General features: G+C 41.6%; 1 protein-coding gene across 2 annotated transcripts in view; it reads left to right on the top strand.

The window, feature by feature from the left end:
- DCLK1 (doublecortin like kinase 1) overlaps nt 1-21,662 on the top strand; it is a 325,626-nt gene that overhangs the window by 283,903 nt on the left and 20,061 nt on the right. For both annotated transcript variants that reach the window (XM_081214510.1, XM_081214509.1), the window contains exons 12-15: nt 8,264-8,397; nt 10,625-10,702; nt 11,063-11,159; nt 13,418-13,498. In XM_081214510.1, coding sequence (XP_081070636.1) covers nt 8,264-8,397; nt 10,625-10,702; nt 11,063-11,159; nt 13,418-13,498 — 390 coding nt within the window. The remainder of the gene's footprint in view (nt 1-8,263; nt 8,398-10,624; nt 10,703-11,062; nt 11,160-13,417; nt 13,499-21,662) is intronic.

Genomic DNA, 21,662 nt, shown 5'->3' with positions numbered 1-21,662 from the left:
GCCTGGTGCTTAGTGATCGTATGGATGAGTGACAGGTTAATGAGAGGGTGGATTAGATAAGAGAGTGAGTGAATGGTGATACTTCACGTAATAGAGGACAGACCCACCGTGGCAAGCCCTTGTCATTTCTCAATTCATCTATTACGTTGAGGACTTATGTTGGCCACAGACTAAAACTCTCTGAGTAGGGGGAGAGATTACAGTGCTTCCCCAGCTGCACTTATGCATGGAACCATTTTGTGTGTGTGTGGGGGGTGCGAGTGCCATGATAGTTTATGACAAAAAGGAACCTTTTGCTTTAAAAAAAAACAACAGCCCATAAATTGTCTGAGATCAACTGCTTTCAGTTTACATGAGTCACCACTAGATGGCAAGCTTGCACCCTTGGCAGCAGAAAGCAGCAGCAGCAGCCTGGTTTTTTGCAGGGAGCTGGGAGGGTCTTTTTAAAATGTATATGCAGATGCCTCCTTCTTAGGAAAATTAAAGTCTTTATGGCAAAAAATAACTTACATCACTAGTTTTTATTAGATTCCAGAAATAACACAGTAATTTTCTTGAGATATAAAAATTTCTGTTCAAAAAACTTTTTGCTTCTAAATTCTTTAATACTGTCTGGGAGAAAGCAGTTTCTCAGGGTTACTGCTTCTCTTGGTCAGAAATTTTCTTTCAGCAACTGTCTGTCGAGATGTTCGTGCCTGTTCCTCGCTGCCCATCAAAATGGCATGTGCAGCTAATGACCCTCATTTTCATGAAATGGGTTGAATCTAGTAATAAATTATCTTGTTTTCCCCCAAGTGATGACCATAGGTTATGCTCCAGCTCTTCTTAGTTTCCACTTCAAGCCAACACTGAGCTCACCAGATAATGGATTTCCTTCTGCCTTAATCCCAGGACACTTAATCCCCAAATAAACCCATTTTGTGATAGGATCACTAACTACACTGGTAGATAAGGCCAGTGCCACAGATGGAGCACTAGAGGTTGTAAACAGAAACACAGTTGAGTGGATTTGTAGTCAGTCCACTGCATGATGAACTTGAGCCACTAGAGTGTTGATGAATGGATCGGGGATCACCCTGAGGAGGGAGCTGTGGGTCTCACAGGAGTCTGTCACTAGCCCCGCCCTAATCAGCATTGCCTGAGCTCAGATGAAGATGTATTCTATATATCAAGTGACAGACTTGAGATCCAAAACTATCTTTGGCTCCATAAAGGCCCCAAATCAGTAAGATGAAATTTAACAAGAGATAAACATAAATCTCTATAGACTAAGTTGGTTTTGGTATAGTTGTTTTAAGGACCATTGCAGAAAAACAGTGATGGGAAAATTTGGCCCAGTTTAAAGGCTATTCACTGACCGTAAGTTCACTGTGAGTCTTAGTGTAACATGACTGCCACAAATACCAACGTGCCCTTAGACTCCTTTCACTGAAAGAGTGTCGCCATCAAGAGAGTCCCTGCCCTGCTTATACCACATGACACCAGGTGGGAGGGACCCGAACACATCACGTCAGGGGCCTGGGTTCAGGCCAGAGAAGGGATGGTGAAAGTGGAACAGAGTGGCTCTCATCAAAGGCCGCCAGATGTAAGACGGGAGAACGTTTTTGTGCTGTGTGTGTGAGCACTAAACTCAAACTAAAGAGAAGACATTAATGACAGATCTGAGGTTGACATAAGGAAAAACTTTCTAACAATTACACCTGTTTGAAAAGTCAGTGGCTTTTATTACAGGTCACTTGTAGTCATTGAAACTGTCCAAACAGAAACGGAATGATCGTTTTTCATAGGTGTTTAGAAAAAAATTCCTTCTCTCTGAATTTGGTTAAAAGTTGAGGGAAAATAGAAGAAAAAGAACATTTTCCCCAAACATGATTTAATAGAATAATGTGCCAGTTACTGTACTAAACATTCACTGAGGGCCCTTCTCCAAGGATCTGTGATTCCATCAGGGGAAGAAGACAGGAAGTAAAAGTGTAGTGTGTCCCCAGGATTGATCAGCATCTGTCTGCTCCACTAGCCATTTCTTCTGTCATTTAGGACTTGAGTAGTATCATTCACTTCATTTTTTTTTTAACGTCTTTATTGGAGTATAATTGCTTTACAATGGTGTGTTCATTCACTTCATTTAAAAATGACATGGCCTTACTGGACTAGCAAAGATGAATAATAATGATATACTGGGTTGGCAAATTTATGAGGATACCAATCATCTCATATGAATCAGTGCAAGATTAACTTGATGGAACCTTTCTGAAAGGAAGTTTGGTAATATGTAACTGAAGCCTTAAATAATGTGCACCCTGTGACCAAGTAATTCTACTTCTAAAAATGTAACCTAAAGAAAAAATATCAGATATGTATACATACATAGGGATGGTCATCTCAGTGTTTTTTGATATGGAAAGAAAAAGTATATATATATATAGAAACAGTTACGTCAGGGCACTGATTTTTTAAATAATGACATGATATGCAGGCAGGCGGACATCCTGGTTAGAATCATGGACTTGGACATGCCCGAGCTTAAGTTCCGGCTCTGCCACTCATTAGCTTTGTAACATTTGTCAAGTTACGTAACATCTCTGATCCTCAATTTTTTAATCTGCAAAATAGCAGTAATATTACTTAATGGTATTGTTGTGAAGATCAAATGGGATATTGAGCATGAAGTCCTAAACAGGAGGCCTGGCAGGGGCTCAGTCAACAGCAGTGGTAGTAGTTTGGGGGATTATTATTATTACAGTGCATCCATACAATGGAGTATCCAGCAGCCACTGAAAAACATGATGTAAATATATGCTTATTCACTTGGGCAAACATTCAGGATATACTGTCCAGTGAAAAAAGAAAAACAGGAAAGAGAGAGAAAGAAAGCTCTTGGAAGTTTATACCCCAAAGGTTAATAATGGTTATTTTTAGGTGTCAGGATTATGGGTGAGTTTAATTCCTTTCTTTCTATAATTATCTGTCTTTTCTAATTTTCCTACAATGACATATTGGATATTACTTGTGTGACAAAAATGTAACAGTTTTTAAGAACTGCAGTGATATTGAGTTCCCACAATTTTAACAAAATCCTGGGATGTACAATTACTACAGAATCCAGAATGTGCGTGTTTTGTGCATCTCACTGCAGCTGCATAGAACTCCTTTCTAGATAGTTTCAAGACTGTTTTAAAGGAGGGATGAGAATCAGGTTTCCTGGAGTTTCTATTCACTTCTCCATCTTCCCACATATCTCTAGGGTAACACTTTGAAAAGCTATTTTATTTTTTCTTCTAATGTTGTTGCCCCTCTTCTGACTTCTGTACAACTTCTATTATTTTTATTATTTCATTTAATTTTTTGTTTCATAAAGCTTTTACATGTGGGTATACAATGAATTTGGTTCTTTTTTTTTTTAATTTGGTTCTTTTAAGAGTTAATTATTTTTCCAGGAGGTTTAATTCAAAGTATGGAGACTATAAAGTGCATTTTGCAAAATAATTCCCTGCATAAATGTTGTTACACTTCACTTCTTAAAAATTAAAGGTTAAATTTAATCCACTGTTTTTAGGAGATATCATAAAGGCCAAATACCTTGGCTAGAAGAAAATCAATGTCTTTTTTTAAAAGATACCATATTTGTTGAAAAGTAAATTCACTTTTTTTCATGGCTTTGTCAATTTCATGCCAGTTTTGTTAAATTCTATTTGGTGAAATAATTTTTAGCACCTCCTGAGCTCCTCTGTGAAAACTATTTCAATGGTTACTAACAATTCATTAGCCAGCATTTCAACAGAGTTTTCCTTGAATTCATACTATCATTGAGAATTGTGTTTGTTCCAACACATCTGTTATATTAGTCAGCTCTTAGTTCTCTATTATGGGAATCTCAGAAACCATTTGACTGGGTTCACGTTATCTGTGAATTTTCACATTATTTTATGGCCACCGGCTGCATTTTATGACTATATTAAATCTTTTATTTTTTCAAATAACTTTTTCAGATGGTCTCAGTTTCTGATCCAAGGGAAATCAGGCATATGCCCAAACATCTACTGTTCAGCAAGTTACAGCCACTGCGAAACCCCAAATAAACGAAAAAGAAACAAAAATAAAACTCTTCTTTAAAAAAGAAAATTCCTGTGTGAAATACCAGTATGCCAAAAACCTACGTACCTGACCTTTCACTAGATCTATTCTTGGTAGGACATGCCTTCAGCTTTTAATTGGAACCTTTTTCATAATTGTTGCCATTTAACACATTTAGTCTGTCAAATCATGGGATGTCTTTATAGCCATATAATAAACCCTAGAGAACAACTTTTCTGACTGTAGCCATCTGCAGTGATCACAAGAGTAGCTTACAAAATACTGACAGTCTTTATGGTAATAGGATACATATGGCAGCCCACAATTATGTGTAGCTGCATTCAATTAGTGTTGTACAATTACACAGTTTTATTGCTTAGTTAAAACAGTGAAAGCACTACATACTGGGTAATTTGCACTAATCCCCGTCTCTTTAATAGCCCCTCGTTGTTTAAAACGTGGGGGGGGGCATCTACAGTATTTAAAGGGCGTGGGATGAACATAAAATTATATCTCATGTTGTGAATACTCTTTGACTGGCAATTAACGTACCCCACCTCACGTGTGGCGCATATGTTACAGAGGCTTTAAAATACGATCACAGCAAAAAAACTTCTTCTTACACCAGAACCCCACTTGCTGGGTCAGCCTGTCCAAGCTTATACTTGCAGCCTGTTAAGGTTCTTTCTGAAAGAAGGTCAGGATGAGGAGACAAGCTAAGGAAGTGGATTCAGAGAGTGGGAGAAGCCAAGGACTCTGTGTTTTGGATGCGAATGTGTTAGAAGCTTTTCCGACTCCTAACGTTTAATTAAAAACTTAGTTCAAAGTGAATTTATAGCTGCCATTTGGGAAAATACTTTCTGGTGATGGTTTTGTGAGGATGTGTGTGTGCGTGGACGCGCACGTTTGAAACACATGTATTCAGCAACCTGTGATTTTTAACAAAGTTTTAATTACATTTTTAAGTGGCCTCCGTCCTGCCCCTTTGTAAATGGCTTGGTAAGAAATAAAAGTGAGCACTCTTCAGGGGGCAGCAGGCGCCCTGGGGAGTCCAATTGTGAGGTGGGCCCATGGCAGCACTTAGGAAAGGCGCTATCCCAGGGGAGGAGAGGAAACACTACAATATATTCTTCTGTATCCTTCTCCCCAAGTGTTGACAGAGAAAAACCCAAAGCAACCTTGTTTCCTGCCCTGCCTGACGGTAAGTAAGTTAAACAGAATTCCAAATGAGAGGCCTGGGCATTTATTCACCTGCAAAAACATTTTGCTGAAGCATTTCAAATGTACTTGGGTCTAGAAATGTTTTCAATTATGTGGATTAGACCTTTGTGTCTTAGCTCTTACTGTCTCTCATAAGCATCACTTTAACCTCTTTATATGTTCATGAAAATTCTACTATATGGTTTTCAAAGCAAAAAAAAAAAGGGGGGGATATGTAGAAGTGATTAAAGAGAGATGAAAAGAACATTAAAATGATAGATTCTACATATTTCATTTAAGTGATGCTGGTTTATTTTAAGAGAATTATTACTGTTAAATAATCTTCATTTTCTTTTACTTTAGGTAAGTTTTTAGTGCTTTTTTTCTTAGTTATTGAAACTTTGAACTTTATTGCTCAGCTATATTAAATATAACTGGCATATGGCTGTATGTAAGATGGAATTCCTATTAAGATGTAGATGCTTAAAAAGAAAGCCTTTGGTGCATGGGGGAGAATTACGTGGTAATATTCTGAACTAAAATGTGACTTATGACTGCATCTGCCAATATCTGCTTTTGTCCAACTTCGGAATAGAGTTGGGTGATTATGGATAGTATGTTTAGAAAAAAAGCCACAGAATCTCTGTATAAATGGAGCTGTGTAATTTGAAATCTGCACCACCTCACAAAACACACACCATGAACATTTGGACCTAACAGAACATCAAAGCAAGAGGTTATTCTGCATTTTAGAAAGGTTATTGGTAACAAAATGGAATTAGGGAAGTAAACAATTCTGCTCTGTCTGGGAAATAAACTAGATGATCTACTAGGTATTTCCAGCTCAGATTTCTTTTCATGAAAAACATTTGCTTGTCTTTTGAATGACCTGAATGGCTGACATGCTAAGACTACAATTTGGGGATTTCTTTTGCCTGAGAGCATTTAGACTGGGGAGGATATTGTGTTTTGTAGCTCTGAGGCCTCAAAGTCCACGACTCAAACTTGTTTATGCTGACCAGGGCTGGATGGCTGCTTCATTAAACTAGGGAGGACAGTGTCCATCGCAGAGCACAACTGGGCAAAGCCACATCTGTGGGGGACATACAGCTGTCCTTGCCCTAACAACCCAAGTGCAGGTGGTCCTGAAAGCCTCTGGATACCTGCCCGAGGGCAGCCCAGACTTGATCATGGTTGAGCCCTCAGGGAGAGGACTCCATGTTCTGAATGTGGAGAAAATGTAAACAAATATTTTCTGCCCAGAAATGACACAGGCTCTCCAGAGAGGAGGATCTGACTGCCTTTTTTCTGCCAAAACAGTTAGATCCAAATGATCATTGCTGATACTGCAGCTAGCTGGCCAAACATCTGCACTTGATGCTGCAGTGAACTGAAAAGTGAAATCTACTTTTTCCAAAGGAAGGCAGACATGGTGTGTGAACGGTAGCGGTGCTCCTAATGTGTGGAGATGTGCCTTGCTGTGCATGAGGTTCAAACTGCTGTAGCAAGTAGAAATGATCATAGAGCGATAACAGGAGAAAATGCAGGCCTCGACGGGCTGGGTGAATTATTTTGATGTACGTGGAGAATTTCGCCATTTCCTTGAGGCATCTCCTGGCGACTGCCTTTTACTACTGTGGCTCTCTTTTCTGTATCTCTTGATTCCAGTGGAGGGCTCTGAATTAGAATTCTGAATGCCCTTTGATCTTTTCTTTGAAATAATAGACGTTGTTTGGAATACTTTTTAGAACAGATCCATTTGGTTTGATCGTGGGCTAGAATTAAAGCAGTTTAAATACTTGCCTATGGTCACATGCATCCTTTTTCTTGATTTGTTGGGTGAAAGACTAGAGATTTTTACTGCCTTAATAAGGAAACCTGGACAGAATGCTGACTCTGCACCTGATAAATCTTCCCAAATTGCCACAGGTGAAATGAAATGTTAATATCCCTTTCGATTATTAACAAAAAAATGTAAATAGATCTTGTTGGAAAAGTGGGGTGCTGAAAATAAGGTATATTTTAATAGACGTGTGGATTTTTTGTTCAGTTTACTAAAGAATTGCATTTTTAAAGCTTCTGATATATTAAAATGCAGAGGTAATTATTTTCATAAATTGGAGATTTTACACTAGAAAGTTGCTGTATTTCATTGTATTCTGCAAATCAGTTTGACTTGTAGCAAGCATCGAACACAGATAAGCAAAAGGAAGAAAAACCTCCTATAATCTTCCTACCCAGAGGCAGACACACCAATATGATGTTCTTCCAGACATTTTCCTTTGTACATATTTTTTTCTTTGACATTTTATGCAAAAAAACAGTCTGAAGTCTGTCCGCACTTCCCAAACTTGATTCATTTCAATAAATGTAAACCCACATCACCATTGTAACGGTCACGTAGCCTCCCATTGTGTGAACATACCGTAATTTATTTAACCAATTTCCATTTGCGGGTTCTTCACCAAGTTTTCAATTCTGCAGTAATATAAACATGTTCTTGTATGTATATCCTTGCAGAATTGCCTGATTTTTTATTTTATAATAAATACAGGTAAAAAATTAAAATACCAAAACCTCAATTAAATAGAGTCAGGAGACCAGAAGCGGCGTTCACACTCCCTGTGATCATAGCAGAGCCCAACAGGAAGAAGAAAGACTCCTCTTTTTTCCTGGCAAGGACTCCACCCATGAAAAGCCATGGACTCCTTGTTTTCTGCAACCCTCCCAACTTCCTTTTCCTCTTTGTAAATGCATCTCCCTCCCTTGCCGTGTGGGGACTTGGACATGGCTTGCCGTGGGTGCAGACCCCGAATTGCAATGCTGTGCCGATCTCGAATAAACCTGTCTCTGCTAGAGAAACATCTGGCAGTCTGTTTGTTTTAGATCAACATATATTAAATTTAAACCACAGTGTCCTTCATTTCTTGAGGAAAGAACTTTGGAGCTCTTGGTTTTAAGGCAATTTCACTTTTTACTTTTACTTTAGGTGTACGAACACCAAGACGGCAGCAAATCGCTGAAGCTGGGCGACTTTGGACTGGCCACCATTGTAGACGGCCCCCTGTACACCGTGTGTGGCACCCCGACATATGTGGCCCCTGAAATCATTGCAGAGACCGGGTAAACACTTCTTGTGTATTTACTACAGTATTGTGCTTGTGAAATAGCTAGTTGGCTTCAAGGATAGAAGAAATAGGAGTTTTCTGACCCATTTAGATAGAACTAGTTATCAGATATTTTTCACTTTTTTTTTTTTTTGACTTGAAAGTGGGAGCCATTTTCTCTGTTTTCCCCATCAAGTTGCCAGTTACTACAATCTTGTTTAAGATTTCCTTTTGGCCTTTGTTAAAGGTAGAATGGCCATTATTAACCCCTTAGTAAAAAATGTTTGGACTAACAGAGAAACATACAGTGAGGGTAATTAACTAGCTATTGGAGAAGAAAGCAGCAGACATCGCTGTGTGCAGTGAGTACAGTCTACTGTGGTTACTTCTCGCAGCTGTCCTTATTCTCCACTTCCGGCCCCATTTTGGCCCTCTTGGCAGTCCATGGCTTATCTGTGGAGTGCAGATACCCTCAGGCATCTGAGGGCCACTGGGAATTGACTGGTTTCTGAGTGCAGCCGACACAGATGAATGAAAATCTGTAGAATGGGGGGAGATTGTGGGGTGGCCTAATGCTTACTAAGGACCTACTACTATATGCCAGGCTCCTTTACTTAATTCTTACTCTTCCAATAGATGATATGATTCCCATTTTGCATCTGAATAAACTCAGTCTCTGATGATTGACTTATAAGCTCATGGCTAGACAGTAGCTGAGTCAGCATTTGAACTCAGGTCTAGGCGAGTAAAAGGCTCTTTCAGTGAAGAGCCCCATTTCTTGCCAAGGATCATCAGCAGGGTTCTGAAGCACTGTCCTTAAACAGAAGGGTGGGCCAGCAAGGAGAGACAGCCTGACTATTTCTTCCCATTAGTGGCACCAACCCAAACCTAACAATCTAGGTAGTATCTTCCACTGTGACAGGTGGAGATAGTTTTTCTGCTTGTACCGTAGACCAGAAAGGCAGAAATACAGAACAGATGAGAGGAGAAATCCCCAGAGTGAGATGTGAGGTAATGAGCACTTTTTTATTCATCAAATTTGAGTCAACTGCGAGCCCACAATCTACGGCCATGGCTGACCTCCCTCGAGGCAGTGCCATTATCTCTGGTGGGTGCCCTGACGGCCTGCTGCGAAGGAGTGGTGTGGGGTTGAAGGAGGATTTGGTTCGGCTCTTGAAAACCTTGGCTGGAACTCAGCTGCGCCACTAACTGTGAGATCTTGAGCAAAATTATTTACCCTCTGAACCTCGGGTTTCTCTTCTTTAAAATAGGCAGTAATATTTATCCTGTACAAATTACAGGGTTGTTGGGAAAACAAAATCAGATAATGTATGTCAGTGCTTTATAAATTGGAAAATGTCTTGTGTGTAATTATTATTTCTAAAATTCAGGAGTGAAATAGTCTCAGGGGTCCATCTCTATCTGAAAATTGATATGACTATAATAAACATTTTTGCTGAAACCCTTCACTTAACTGATATTTAGATATGCAGGTAGGCATTTTTATTTTTAGTCATGTACCTTAGATAGTCTTTTTTTTTTTTTTTTTTTTGCGGTACGCGGGCCTCTCACTGCTGTGGACTCTCCCGTTGCGGAGCACAGGCTCCAGACGCGCAGACTCAGCGGCCATGGCTCACGGGCCCAGCCGCTCCGCGGCATGTGGGATCTTCCCAGACCAGGGCACGAACCCGCGTCCCCTGCATTGGCAGGCGGACTCTCAACCACTGCGCCACCAGGGGAGCCCAGTCTTTTTTTTTTTTTTTTTTTAATATTTATTTATTTATTTCTGGCTGTGCTGGCTCCTCGTTTCTGCGAGAGGGCTCTCTCTAGTTGCGGCAAGCGGGGGCCACTCCTCATCGAGGTGCGCGGGCCTACCACTATCACGGCCTCTCTTGTTGCGGAGCACAGGCTCCAGACGCGCAGGCTCAGCAATTGTGGCTCATGGGGCCAGCCGCCCCGCGGCATGTGGGATCCTCCCAGACCAGGGCTTGAACCCGCATCCCCTGCATCGGCAGGCGGACTCTCAACCACTGCGCCACCAGGGAAGCCCAGTCTTTTTTTTTTTATTATTCTTTTCTTGAATTCTGTTAAGCCAGTGGGTTGTAGTTTAGTGTTTGTTGTGGGTTTTTAAAATTTTGTTTGGTTTGGGTTTTGGTTTATGATAGAAGAATCATTTATTTTACCATGCCCCATAATGTGTCCTGGCCTGACTTTGCTAACTCTGACATCACTTACTTTTTCAGATATGGCCTCAAGGTGGACATCTGGGCAGCTGGTGTAATCACTTACATCCTGCTGTGTGGTTTCCCTCCATTCCGTGGGTATGGGCAGCGATCTTTTATTCAGCACCAACAAAGCATTTCTCCCTTCTCTGAATGATCCATTCGGCCTCCCCACACAAAGGAGCCTACAGCTGGAAAAGAACATAAGAACTTGTTATTTTTTCCATGTTGTGCACGCTAATTTACATGCCTTCCATAAATCTTCCTCATATAATTTAAAAACTCATTCTTTCTTAATTTGCCAAAACAGTTCCATACTGACATTTTGGATTGCTTAAAAACACACGTTTTACACATTTGCGGGGAAGGAAGGGCTTCAATGCATAAGAATGAAAAGATACACCCTGAGTTGGCATCTTCCTGCTGTTTATTCCTCGTTGTTGTCCTTCATCTAAACAGAAGCGGTGATGACCAGGAGGTGCTATTTGATCAGATTTTGACGGGGCAAGTGGACTTCCCTTCTCCATACTGGGATAACGTTTCTGATTCTGCAAAGGTAGGTTTCCAGTGCCTTCCTCTTCCTTATAGCCTGTGTCTCAATGGAATTATTGATTCTGAATCAAAGAAACAAATGATATCGTAAATATGATTTCTGTATGCATTTTAGTCATAATTACTCACTTTCCCAAGAGCTCACAGTCAAAAAGTCGTCTGTCCGTAGCCATCCCAACTCATCAACTGCTTCTGCTCCCCTGGCTCATCCCTTCCTGTGCTCACTCCAGCTGTATTGCTGTAGCCTCTAGTTATGCCCTGCCCACACCTGACTTGAGCCCACCTCAGACTTCTGTATAGCTTATTGCTTCACCTTTTCTCGGGTCTTGACTTAATGTCATCTTCTCAGTGAAGCTTTTCCAGACCCTGTTTCCAGTTGCAGCTCTTAACCCCTATCTGGCTGACCTTATCGTCCTTTGCTTTATTTTTCTCTGTAACACTTACACTCTATGTCCATCTGGTATACCATCTGACTACCTCTCTGTAGCTGTCTACTTATCTAGATAGATACAGATAGGTGGATATATTGTATTTATGTAGTTTATTTTCTAACTCTCCTCACTAGGGTGTAATTTCTGTCAAGACAAGGATTTTTGTCTATTGTATTCATTGCTGTATCATCAGTGCCTAAATAGTGACCAGCAACTAACGGATGCTCAATGTATATTGCATGAATGAATGAATGAATAAATGAATGAGTGAATTAAATAGTTAATCAATTAAAGTGGAGAAAGCACAACATGGGTTAAGATGCTCAAGAAAGACATCATGGGGAAGCTATGATGTAACTTGAACCTTGAAAGACAGCCAGGATTTAGAGGCAGAGGGGAACAAAGCGTATGGTTTTTGTCCCATTAAACTAAAAGATCAATCTCTAAGAAAACTGTAAAAATCTCACACAGAGACATTAGTAGACCCTGAAATAAAAAATGAAAACTTTTAAGTTGATCCCTTAAGATTATGTCTCCAAGCATTGACTTAAATTTTTGGAAAACTGATGTTGAGAACTAATTATCTTTTGATTATTCAATAACATGCCTTTCCTTTTGCTGTGTCCTGAGTATGAGTTTAATTTAAAATCTGACTCCTTAGGCCTGGCACTTTCCATGGAAAATGATGCATACTGGGCCCAAATCTCTCATTTTCTTCAACTGTCCAGGAATCTACCTCTACCCATAGGAAAATGTGGGGAGTTGAGAGAAGTGTCAAAGAAAAGCCACAAAAGTAACAGGAGGTGGGATGATATAGCCACAGAGGTGGGGCTGGAGGTGTTTTCACCGGTGAGCAGACAGTTCAGGAACCTGTCCTTCATAACTCAAGGGCTCGAAGTCACTGACAGATAGGACTATCTCCTGCACTCCCATGGCGCCTGCAGAGAGCATCACACAGAGTAGTTGCTTTAATTGAGTCCTGGCCCAAGTTAGAAAGTGAAGGTAGAATCTCTACATCATTGGAAATAAATCATCCCTGTCACGGAGCGGTACTCAGAGCCTATGCATATGAGGGACCAGGTAACACGCACCTAACCATTTTGTTACACGGGACCTTCTAATCCAGAGTAGACAGATGTCTGACAGACTCATCATTAAAGCCAAAGCCGTGCTTTTCTGGTGCAAATAAATTTGAGCTCATGGGGGAGATTCATTAATTTCAGAACCATTTAATCATTTGCTTCATAATGGCTCTATTTTACTTTTATTGATTGATCTGGAAATTTTTGAAGCATTTTTAACAGATTTCCTCTGTATTCTTTGGCTACTAAAGAATAGTTTCTATTTTACCAACTAGCTGTTGGCAATTCCGTATGTTTTTCCTCATTCCTTTCTTTCAAACCAAAATATGCCCTCTTGCAGTTAGAAGGAAAAAAATCCTTTTTTTTTTTAAATCCATTTTTCCTTTCAGCTGCCAAAGTGAAATTTTAAAGTGTTTTTAAAATGTGATTTCTATATTAAATAATTTGGAATCTGTCTTTAAAGTACAAAATACTTTATTTCCTTTCTACTAAAAATATTTTTATGAAATTGATTTTAATATTAATTTATATTTTTTTCTCTCAACTACAAGCTATATATTTATAATTCCAAAAATTCACCTTTCCTTTAAAAGGTGTTAGGTAGCTATAGGTAAGCTGAGTTGATACATTCAAGGTTTAAAGCTTTTACAGATGTTTTCCAAACGAAAAGAGAACCTCTGCTCTTGAAAACGCCCGGATTTTTACCTTCAATGTTAGACACAAATGGCACTGAATGTTTCCTTTCACAGGAGCTCATTACCATGATGCTGTTGGTGGATGTAGATCAGCGATTTTCAGCCGTGCAGGTCCTCGAACATCCCTGGGTTAATGTAAGTAACTTCCTCCCTTCCCTGTATTTACTCCAAACATTCCTTTCTCAAATTGCAGCTTTCCTAATGATGTTGCCTCCTTTTTAAAGTGTTGTGTTTGTGTCTGTTCCTCCCTCTCAAACATGCCAGAACAGTTACAGGATCTCAGCCTTGTTCCACAAGGGCCTCTGATGTATCTGTGCTGACATGTGTTCTCACGGTCCCTTGCACAGAGCATTTCATTTGATTCAGATGGGACTGCCTTCTACCGGGGAACTGCATCCTATGGTCCAGATTAGGGCTGCATCCATCAATAATACAGAGCAGATTTTCTGAGCCAGTGCTGCTTTTGCATCATTTCTACCAAATATACCAGTGACCCAGGGGTCCCCGCCTCAGCGTTGGAGTTTCTCCAGTGCAGCACTTCTCAGACTTGCCTGTGCTCACAAGTCACTGGGGTTGGGGTGGGGGGAGGCATATTAAAATGCAAATTGTAATGTAGTAGATGTGAGGCTCTGAATTTCTGAAAGCTCCCAGATGCTGCTGCTGCTATCTGAGTACAAGGTCTGACGGAATTTCTTTAGCTATGAAAGGATTCTCCAGAGCAGAGTCATTATTTTTTGACTCTCTCTCTCTATAACTGATTGAAAAGATTTGTTTTGAATAACAATAATAACAAATACTTAGAGTGCTTAGCTTATAGTGTCTGCCCAGGACCATTTAAGTAGCTCACATACATTAACTGATAACCCAGGGGCTGTTGGAACCCCTGCTGACATGAGTGGAAGTTCCATACCTGGGTCTAATGGTTCTTGCTACCAGAATAGGAGACAGACATAGATTTGGATATAGGTACAGACATGGGACAGGTATAAAATCGTTAGCTCATTGATATGAATTTTGCCAGCTGCTTCGAGGGATCTGGCTGTAAGATGAAGGCAACAAAATGTTCCACTTCTCTGAATTATCACTTCGGTGATTAGTCAAGTGTATTTTCCCAAGATAACTAATGACTGAGGATGAAGTGTGATTAAAAGCACAGTGTTGAGACAGACTGCATCTGAGTGACAAGAGCTTGGAGTCTTGTTCATGTCCTGCCACTTGATGCCCATGGGCCTAGGTTCCAGCACTTTACACGCCTGAACCTGGTTCCTCCCACCCCACTGGGAGGTTTTATGTATGTGTATGTGTATGTGTGTATATATATATATATATATATATATGTGACAGGAGAATATACAGGAATGCGAGCGTGTATAGGTATACAGATAAGGTTTGCTAAATATTTGTACACAGCAGAGCTTCCCAACTGGTGTACAGGTGTGTGAAGATATTAATCCCCTCAGCCCTTGGGATAGTCAGGCAGGGCTGCCAGAGTCCAGGAGCTGTCACCTCCAGCCTTACAACCTTTGCATTTACCCTACGGTGCTGAACAAAAGTTGTCCTTTTCTATGGAGTTGGAAAGGTTAGGAAGCATCCCATGTAAGCCTAATACTAAGCCTACAAGAGAGGCAGGGTGGGTATTATTGTACCCATTTTACAAATGGAAAGACCGAGGCTGTGATGGACGACTCTTCCAAAGTAGCTGTGCTCATGGTTGAGCCAGAATTTGCAGGCAGGTATCCTCACTTCAAGCCCATTTCCTTTAAAGTTCTGTGCACCACACTGCATCACCCTCTCTCTGTTATACATGAAAGCACTGTGACTACTGCAGAAGCGTGCACTGTATGTACACCAGCATCATTATAATGATTGTTCATACAAGGTTGCAGTCTTTCCAAAGTAACTTACCTGGGTCGTGGTGCCTCTCCCTTAAGACGTGCAGGGTGGAAGAGGCACAGGCCAGCTGCAGGCTCTCCTAGTGGCAGCAGCTGGTTTGGACTGATCTGCATGCTGATTGAAAGTCCATGGTCCACAAACTGTCAAATTGCATGTTAGTGCTGGAAACACCGAGAGTGTGACCACACAGAATACAGTGGAAAATCTGAATTTGAAACACGGCCTTTGAAGACTCACAAAGAGCAGGGGAGGAGAGAGATTACAAATAGCCATTTTAGAGTTTGAAATACATTTTCATCAGAGGACACCCCCTGTCGGGCCTGCTGTCCAGGAGCTCTGTCTGATACAACAGACAGTCACATGGCAGTGAGAGAAGAGCCACCCCAGCTGGCCTGTGTGGGGAGGGTGCCCTGGAAGGCTTCCCAGAGGAGGAGATGCCAGAGCTTCTTCCTGGAGGAGGCTGGGAAGAGATGTCCCGCAGAGCCGGCTCAGGCAGGATATGGATATTTGCTATAAGATAACTTTGTGAATGTGAGCACATTTGTCTATACATGTGAGGGGCCTGGGGTGTTATTGGAAACAAAATAATACCTTACCCTGATTCCAGACCAAATGCCCCTATATCAATATATTCCAACTCAGTTGGGTAGAGAAACAAAATTAAGACGACTTCTGGCTGTTGCCTTTGAAAAATTAGGTTGTTCGTTTTCCTAGGGCAGCGTATACATGGCTCAGCGGTTAACTTTCTTCCTTCTCCACCTGCATTGTGCACATGGTCCCACTTTGCTGACAGGTTCCACAGCTCCCTCTGGACCTTGGACTTCTGCTGTCATTTTAGTTTTCCCTCTCAGATTCCCTAAAAACATTTTCTAAAAGCAAGGATAACATTTAAGGCATTGTCTAGGAGATCTAAAAATTTTAAATACCCTTTAATATAATTCTAACAGACCTTAGATTCTAAGGGGAAAAAAGATAGCAATTTTAGCAAAAAACTTAACATATAAAGTGATTGCTTAACTTTTGAAATTACACAGTAAATAACTAAGTTAGAAATTTGATTATTTTCTTTATCTCAAAATAACAAATGAAAAAAATATGTATATAAGCATTCACAACCAGCATTTAGTGTTTGTTGAGGTCTCCGAGTGCAATAAATGAACAACCCAGCAATCAAAATAAATAAATTAGGAATGTAAAAGGAAGCCCATTTAACAAGACGTTGCATTTGGCAATCAACTTGTATCTGATCACTGCAGAGGGTGCTACCTAAGGGGGGAAAAGTCATAATAAGTGTATGAGCCCTAAGGAAGTCATCAGAAAGCTCTTCCCACGTTCCCATTTGTCCTAATTTCCTCTATCGCATGAACGATGCCCTTTTCACCTGGCGCACTTGGAATTGGAAAGGCAGTCTCATGAAACAGAGAGCAGAGTACAAGGGCAACAGAATAGAAAAATCTAGTCAGCAAAAGTCACTTGCTTTAACCTTACTCCAGGTGCTTCCTCTAGGCCCCCATTTATTTTTTATACAGTCTGAGTGCTCTTTGGTGTCCTGGACCTCTGCTCTGTTATCGGAAGAGCCATGAGTGAGGCCTCTCAGTGGATGGTTCTAACCAGCCAGAGGACAAAGGCAGCATCCGCGTGCAGCCAGGTGTCTGGGAGAGGGATGTAGACCCCCGGAAAGAGCGCCAGCTTACCTTGGGTAACCTTGGGACAGTCATTTCATGCCTTTGAACCTGTTTTTCTGTCTGTGAAATGGGAGATAATAGAATCAGCTTCTCAGGTTATGAGGATGGAGAGAGGATTTTATATCTGAAAGTCCTGAGCAGACAGTATTAAGTGCTCATACGCTGTAGGTACTTGGTGAATATTTGGTGAATCTGAGTCTGAGGAAGGCCGAAACTCCATCATCTGTGGCTACGAGCTGATGAAATGGAAACTGTGATCAACGCTGGCGTGTGAGAAACTTGATTAAGGTGGAAACCCCTCATCCAAAAAAATGATCCTGTTTTTGTGCTCCGAACTCCACGTATCTGATAATGTGATTATCAGCTTGTTGCGTTCTCCAGTGTCACAGCCATCTCCTAAGGTAGCTGCAAAGTACCAGCAGGAATTGCCCTAGCTTATTACTCATATAGTGGAGAACCATATGATTTGGGCACATATCATATGAGAGTGGAATAGGCAGTAATAATACATCTGGATCATTCCAGGGATTAGGGAGAAGGTTGAGTCACTTTCTCCCCAGATGATATTTTGTTGGTAGAAAATGCAGGTTAGTGATTAAGTTCATAAGCTTAAATGACAGTTCCAAAGTGGTTTTTCTTGATGTGTAATTAGGATTAAATTATCAGCAGTCTATTTCAAATAGATTACTGTTATTGGATTTTTATTTTCAAAGTTTTGACCTACCTTATCCCATTGTTACTCTCATACCATCTGTGTTTTACCTTCAATTTTTTTCCTGATGAGGAAACTGAGGCTCAAAGAAGTCTCTAGCACGAAGCTCAGTGGGGTCTCTGGCATGAGGTCCAATGCCTGGGTTTTGCCTCTAGAGATTCTGATCCTGATCTGCACTGGCATCTAGGCATGGGGAATTTTAAAAGCTCCCAGGTGACTATAATGTGAGACCAATATAGAGAACCTCTGTCCTACTGGAAAGGACTGGTTTAAATAAGTCAAGTGTAGTTACTTAGCTAGTGCAAGACTTGGCTATCATCTTCCTGGTCTTTAAATTTTATTTTACCTCCTTTTTCTCACGTACCTACTCTTTTGAAAAGATACTGCTAAGCCAAGATATTCAACAAGAAAAAAAGAACCCGAGGAAGGAGAAAAAACAAGAGCCTAGATAATAAGTTTTTTATTCTATGCTCGTAAAAATCAGTGCTACCCATACAAAAATATATAAGCATTCCTCTAACTTGTTAGAAATTAAGAGAACCCCCAATGATACTGTAATAATAAATAAAACCACTTATCTGTATGTACAACTTATAAATAAAGTTGTAAATGATGACATGGGATTCCACTTTCCATTTGGGCATCGTACCCTCTCCTTTCTCTAAGGTGGATCTTAATTTACTTCACATTTTCTCCCTGAGAGCAGAGTGAATTGTAGACATCAAGGATACACAGGGCCAAGCTAAGAGATTCAGAAATCCTGGGATGTTGCCCAGCTGGGGAAGGTTCACAAGAGTCGAGGGGGCACACTCTGGCCTGTGAAATGGACCCGCTGCTGGAGAGTATGCTAATGTACCTGGGATTGTTTAAAACGAAGTCGGGATATTCTGGTAGTGAACTGCTCAAGACTGCCATGCTTCCCATAAATGTACAGCTATTATTACTACTAGAGTCTAGCAATGAGTAGACTGAAAACCAGATCCATGATTGAAAAACAAAACTCCATGAAGGGAGGAGGGTTTTCTAAAGCGTGACCCCTGGAATGGTTTCCTGGATGAAAGAGAGGAATTCACTCCGCTGAATGACTTCACAACCGAGCCCCCCAGCCCTCCTGACGGCTCCTCCCCGACATCCGCCAGAGGAGCGGGGACCGGGAGGCTAGGTCTCCTCCAGACAGCTGGGAGGGTTCATTTTCCATTTTGCAAACTAGTTTTGTTCTTGTCAGTTGCAACGCTCTGCCAAGGAGTGGATGGGGATTTCTAAATCAAAAACCGCTAACAAACCACAACCAGCCCGCGTCAAACTTCAGAAACTACTCCCGGAGACTACACACCAGAATGTATGGTAATAATACTAGAGCTACTTGTAGCATACTGCCAGGTTTGTCACGTTTGGAAAATTCGTAGCACATTTTTGGCACATAATCTATTCACAATAGTGGCGATGAAGATGTATATATAAAAATGTACGTTTTTAATGGCCCTATTTATTTTATTGATGCAAGATAGTAAGTTAGCTAAATCTCCATCATCAATCTGGATGCCTCAGGTACAGATTAGGGCCCTGCTAAGCCAGTTGCTTGTCTTTTAATCCAATTATGCTCAAAGCCTTCAAAATCGTTAGAGACTGCAGATTTTTTAGTTGATGGGGTGTGTGTGTGTGTGTGTCTGTGTGTGTGTGTGTGTGTCTATGTGTCTGTGTGTGTGCGCACTCGTGTATATGTGTTTTACCTTCTCTGGCGGAGGCACCTTAATTCATTGGGAAAAAAAATCCTGAAATGTTTTAAGATTTATGAAATCAAAAGCATCCCTGGCAACTTGTAAGGATTGTTTCACTACTTTCATTGCTTCAACATGAACTAATAACCCATGGGAAGCTAAAACCTTCACTAGAATTTAAAGCTGGAGGCCTGAACCCCCAGGCCCCAGCATCTGAAAGAGTTGCTAGGAGTCGAGGTGACAGGAGATTAGGACCAGGAAAGAGCTGGGAAATGGTAACAAAGTCCATTGTGAGGTTGGTGAGAGAGCCAGCATTTAGCTGGAAACCTGGCAGGAAAAAAAAGCGAGCCAGGTAAAGGGAGATTTCTGGCAAAGATGGCAGTGGTGGGGATGTGAGATGGGACTGCAGTAAGGGCCGATTCTCCCTCAGGACGTTAAGTAGAGGCTGCTCCGATGGGGTCCCTACTGTTTGTTTCCTCCATATTTGCCCTCATTCAGTCACAGGCCCACACTGTGACCCAGGGCACCTTCCTGTCACCCTGTGTCAGCCAGGCCTTCTGGCACTGCCTGCTCCGCAGAGGATTCCAGAGCCCCGGCCCTCATGGGCCACATTCCCGTATCCCAGATGAGTGGATGCCCAGCATCTCCTGGGCAGAGAAGTTTCTAATTTCTAACTACATTCCTGTGGGCCCCCTGAAGTGCTTGGCACCCCTTTTACTGACCTCTGTCCAAATGCTTCCCAGGCTCCATTAAAGCCCTGTCCAAATATCCTCTGTTTTTTTCAGCCCCTAATTCAATTCTCTTTACCATCGTGTGACTTTCATCGTGGAAAAGATGACTCATTGCGTCCTTCCATTTCTCAATTCTGGACCTCTTTTAGTAACCAATGCCCCTGATGCCCTTGACAATGCAATGCAGTGTGGTGGGAAGACCACAGAGTTCCAACCTGTTTCAGGCCTGACTCAGCCAGTTTCTAGCCCTGTGACCTTAAGCAAATTTTTTAACCTTGCAGAGCCTCAGTTTGCTCATCTTCAAAATGGGACTAACAGTGCATGTTGCAGAAGGTAATCTGAGGACTAAGGAGATCGTATATGTAACTTGTTAGCCACATAATGGTTATCTCATGTCACCTTCCTCTCCGTGCCTGTCTTTTAACTCTGCTTCTCTCCTTACCCTTTTCTCTCCTTACTGTTTTATAATCTAAAGCTCATACAAATTGCTTTGCCTTACGTAGCCTGGAGCTCTATTAAGAGGTGACTAGAAGTACCTGTATAATTTGGGGAGTGAGGCCCAATGGGGCACCACTGTATCCGGCTGCCCCCTTTCCTTCAGGCAGGACCCCAAATTATGCCCGAGATATGACACTTGTAAGACTTTCAGTAAAGGCACATCAGTTCATCCCTTGTCAAATGTTTAACTCCTCCCCAAAGTCTAATTTAGATTCCAAGGGCTATTGTTTCATACAGCATTAAAAAAAAAAAAAAAGTGTTTTACATACGCCATTGAATTCACCCTTGTGTTTAAAACTCTAGACTGTATGATCCTAATTCTCTGTGGTTGTCCTGCAACTTCTCTTTCACTTGTAGAGTCGGGAAGTGAATAAAGGGAGGGTGGTCCTTCACACTTCCTGCACTTACACCCCTCTTATTTTTTTTAATGTTTTAAATATTTATTTATTTATTTTTGGCTGTGTTGGGTCTTCGTTGCGGTGCGCAGGCTTCTCGTGGCAGTGGCTTCTCTTGTTGCGGAGCACGGGCTCTAGGTGCGTGGGCTTCAGTAGTTGTGGCTCGTGGGCTCAGTAGTTGTGGCGCATGGCTTAGTTGTTCCACGGCATGTGGGATCTTCCTGGACCAGGGAATGAACCTGTGTCCCCTGCACTGGCAGGCGGGTTCTTAACCACCGCGCCACCAGGGAAGCCCTACACCCCTCTTATTAAAGAGCACTGCTTTATTCCTAATTGAGACCAAGGCTTCCAGCTCCAGATGTTCTGGGGACTCATCTGTGGCCAGTTCTCTCCTGCTCTTCTAGCTTTCTCGCCATCACTCTCCCATGGAAACTCTTAACTAGAGGTGGAATGGTTGACTCACTGTTTGGCAAACATGCCTTGTGGCTTCCCACTCAGGCACATCTGTGCACCAACATCACCTCCCCGCTCTCTACCTGTCAGTGCACTCCCACCATCAAGGACCTGCTGGATTCCCGTATTCCTCGTGAAGTTTGCGCTAACTGAAAACACGTCCTCTCTCCTCTGAACTCCTGTGTTTCTAGCTGAGCCATGTGACACACTGCCT

The sequence above is a fragment of the Mesoplodon bidens genome (genome assembly GCF_964165515.1).
Source record: "Mesoplodon bidens genome assembly, chromosome: 17".
Classification (NCBI taxonomy): domain Eukaryota; kingdom Metazoa; phylum Chordata; class Mammalia; order Artiodactyla; family Ziphiidae; genus Mesoplodon; species Mesoplodon bidens.
Note: the sequence above shows the minus strand (reverse complement) of the source record. Positions and strands in the feature narration are given on the sequence as shown.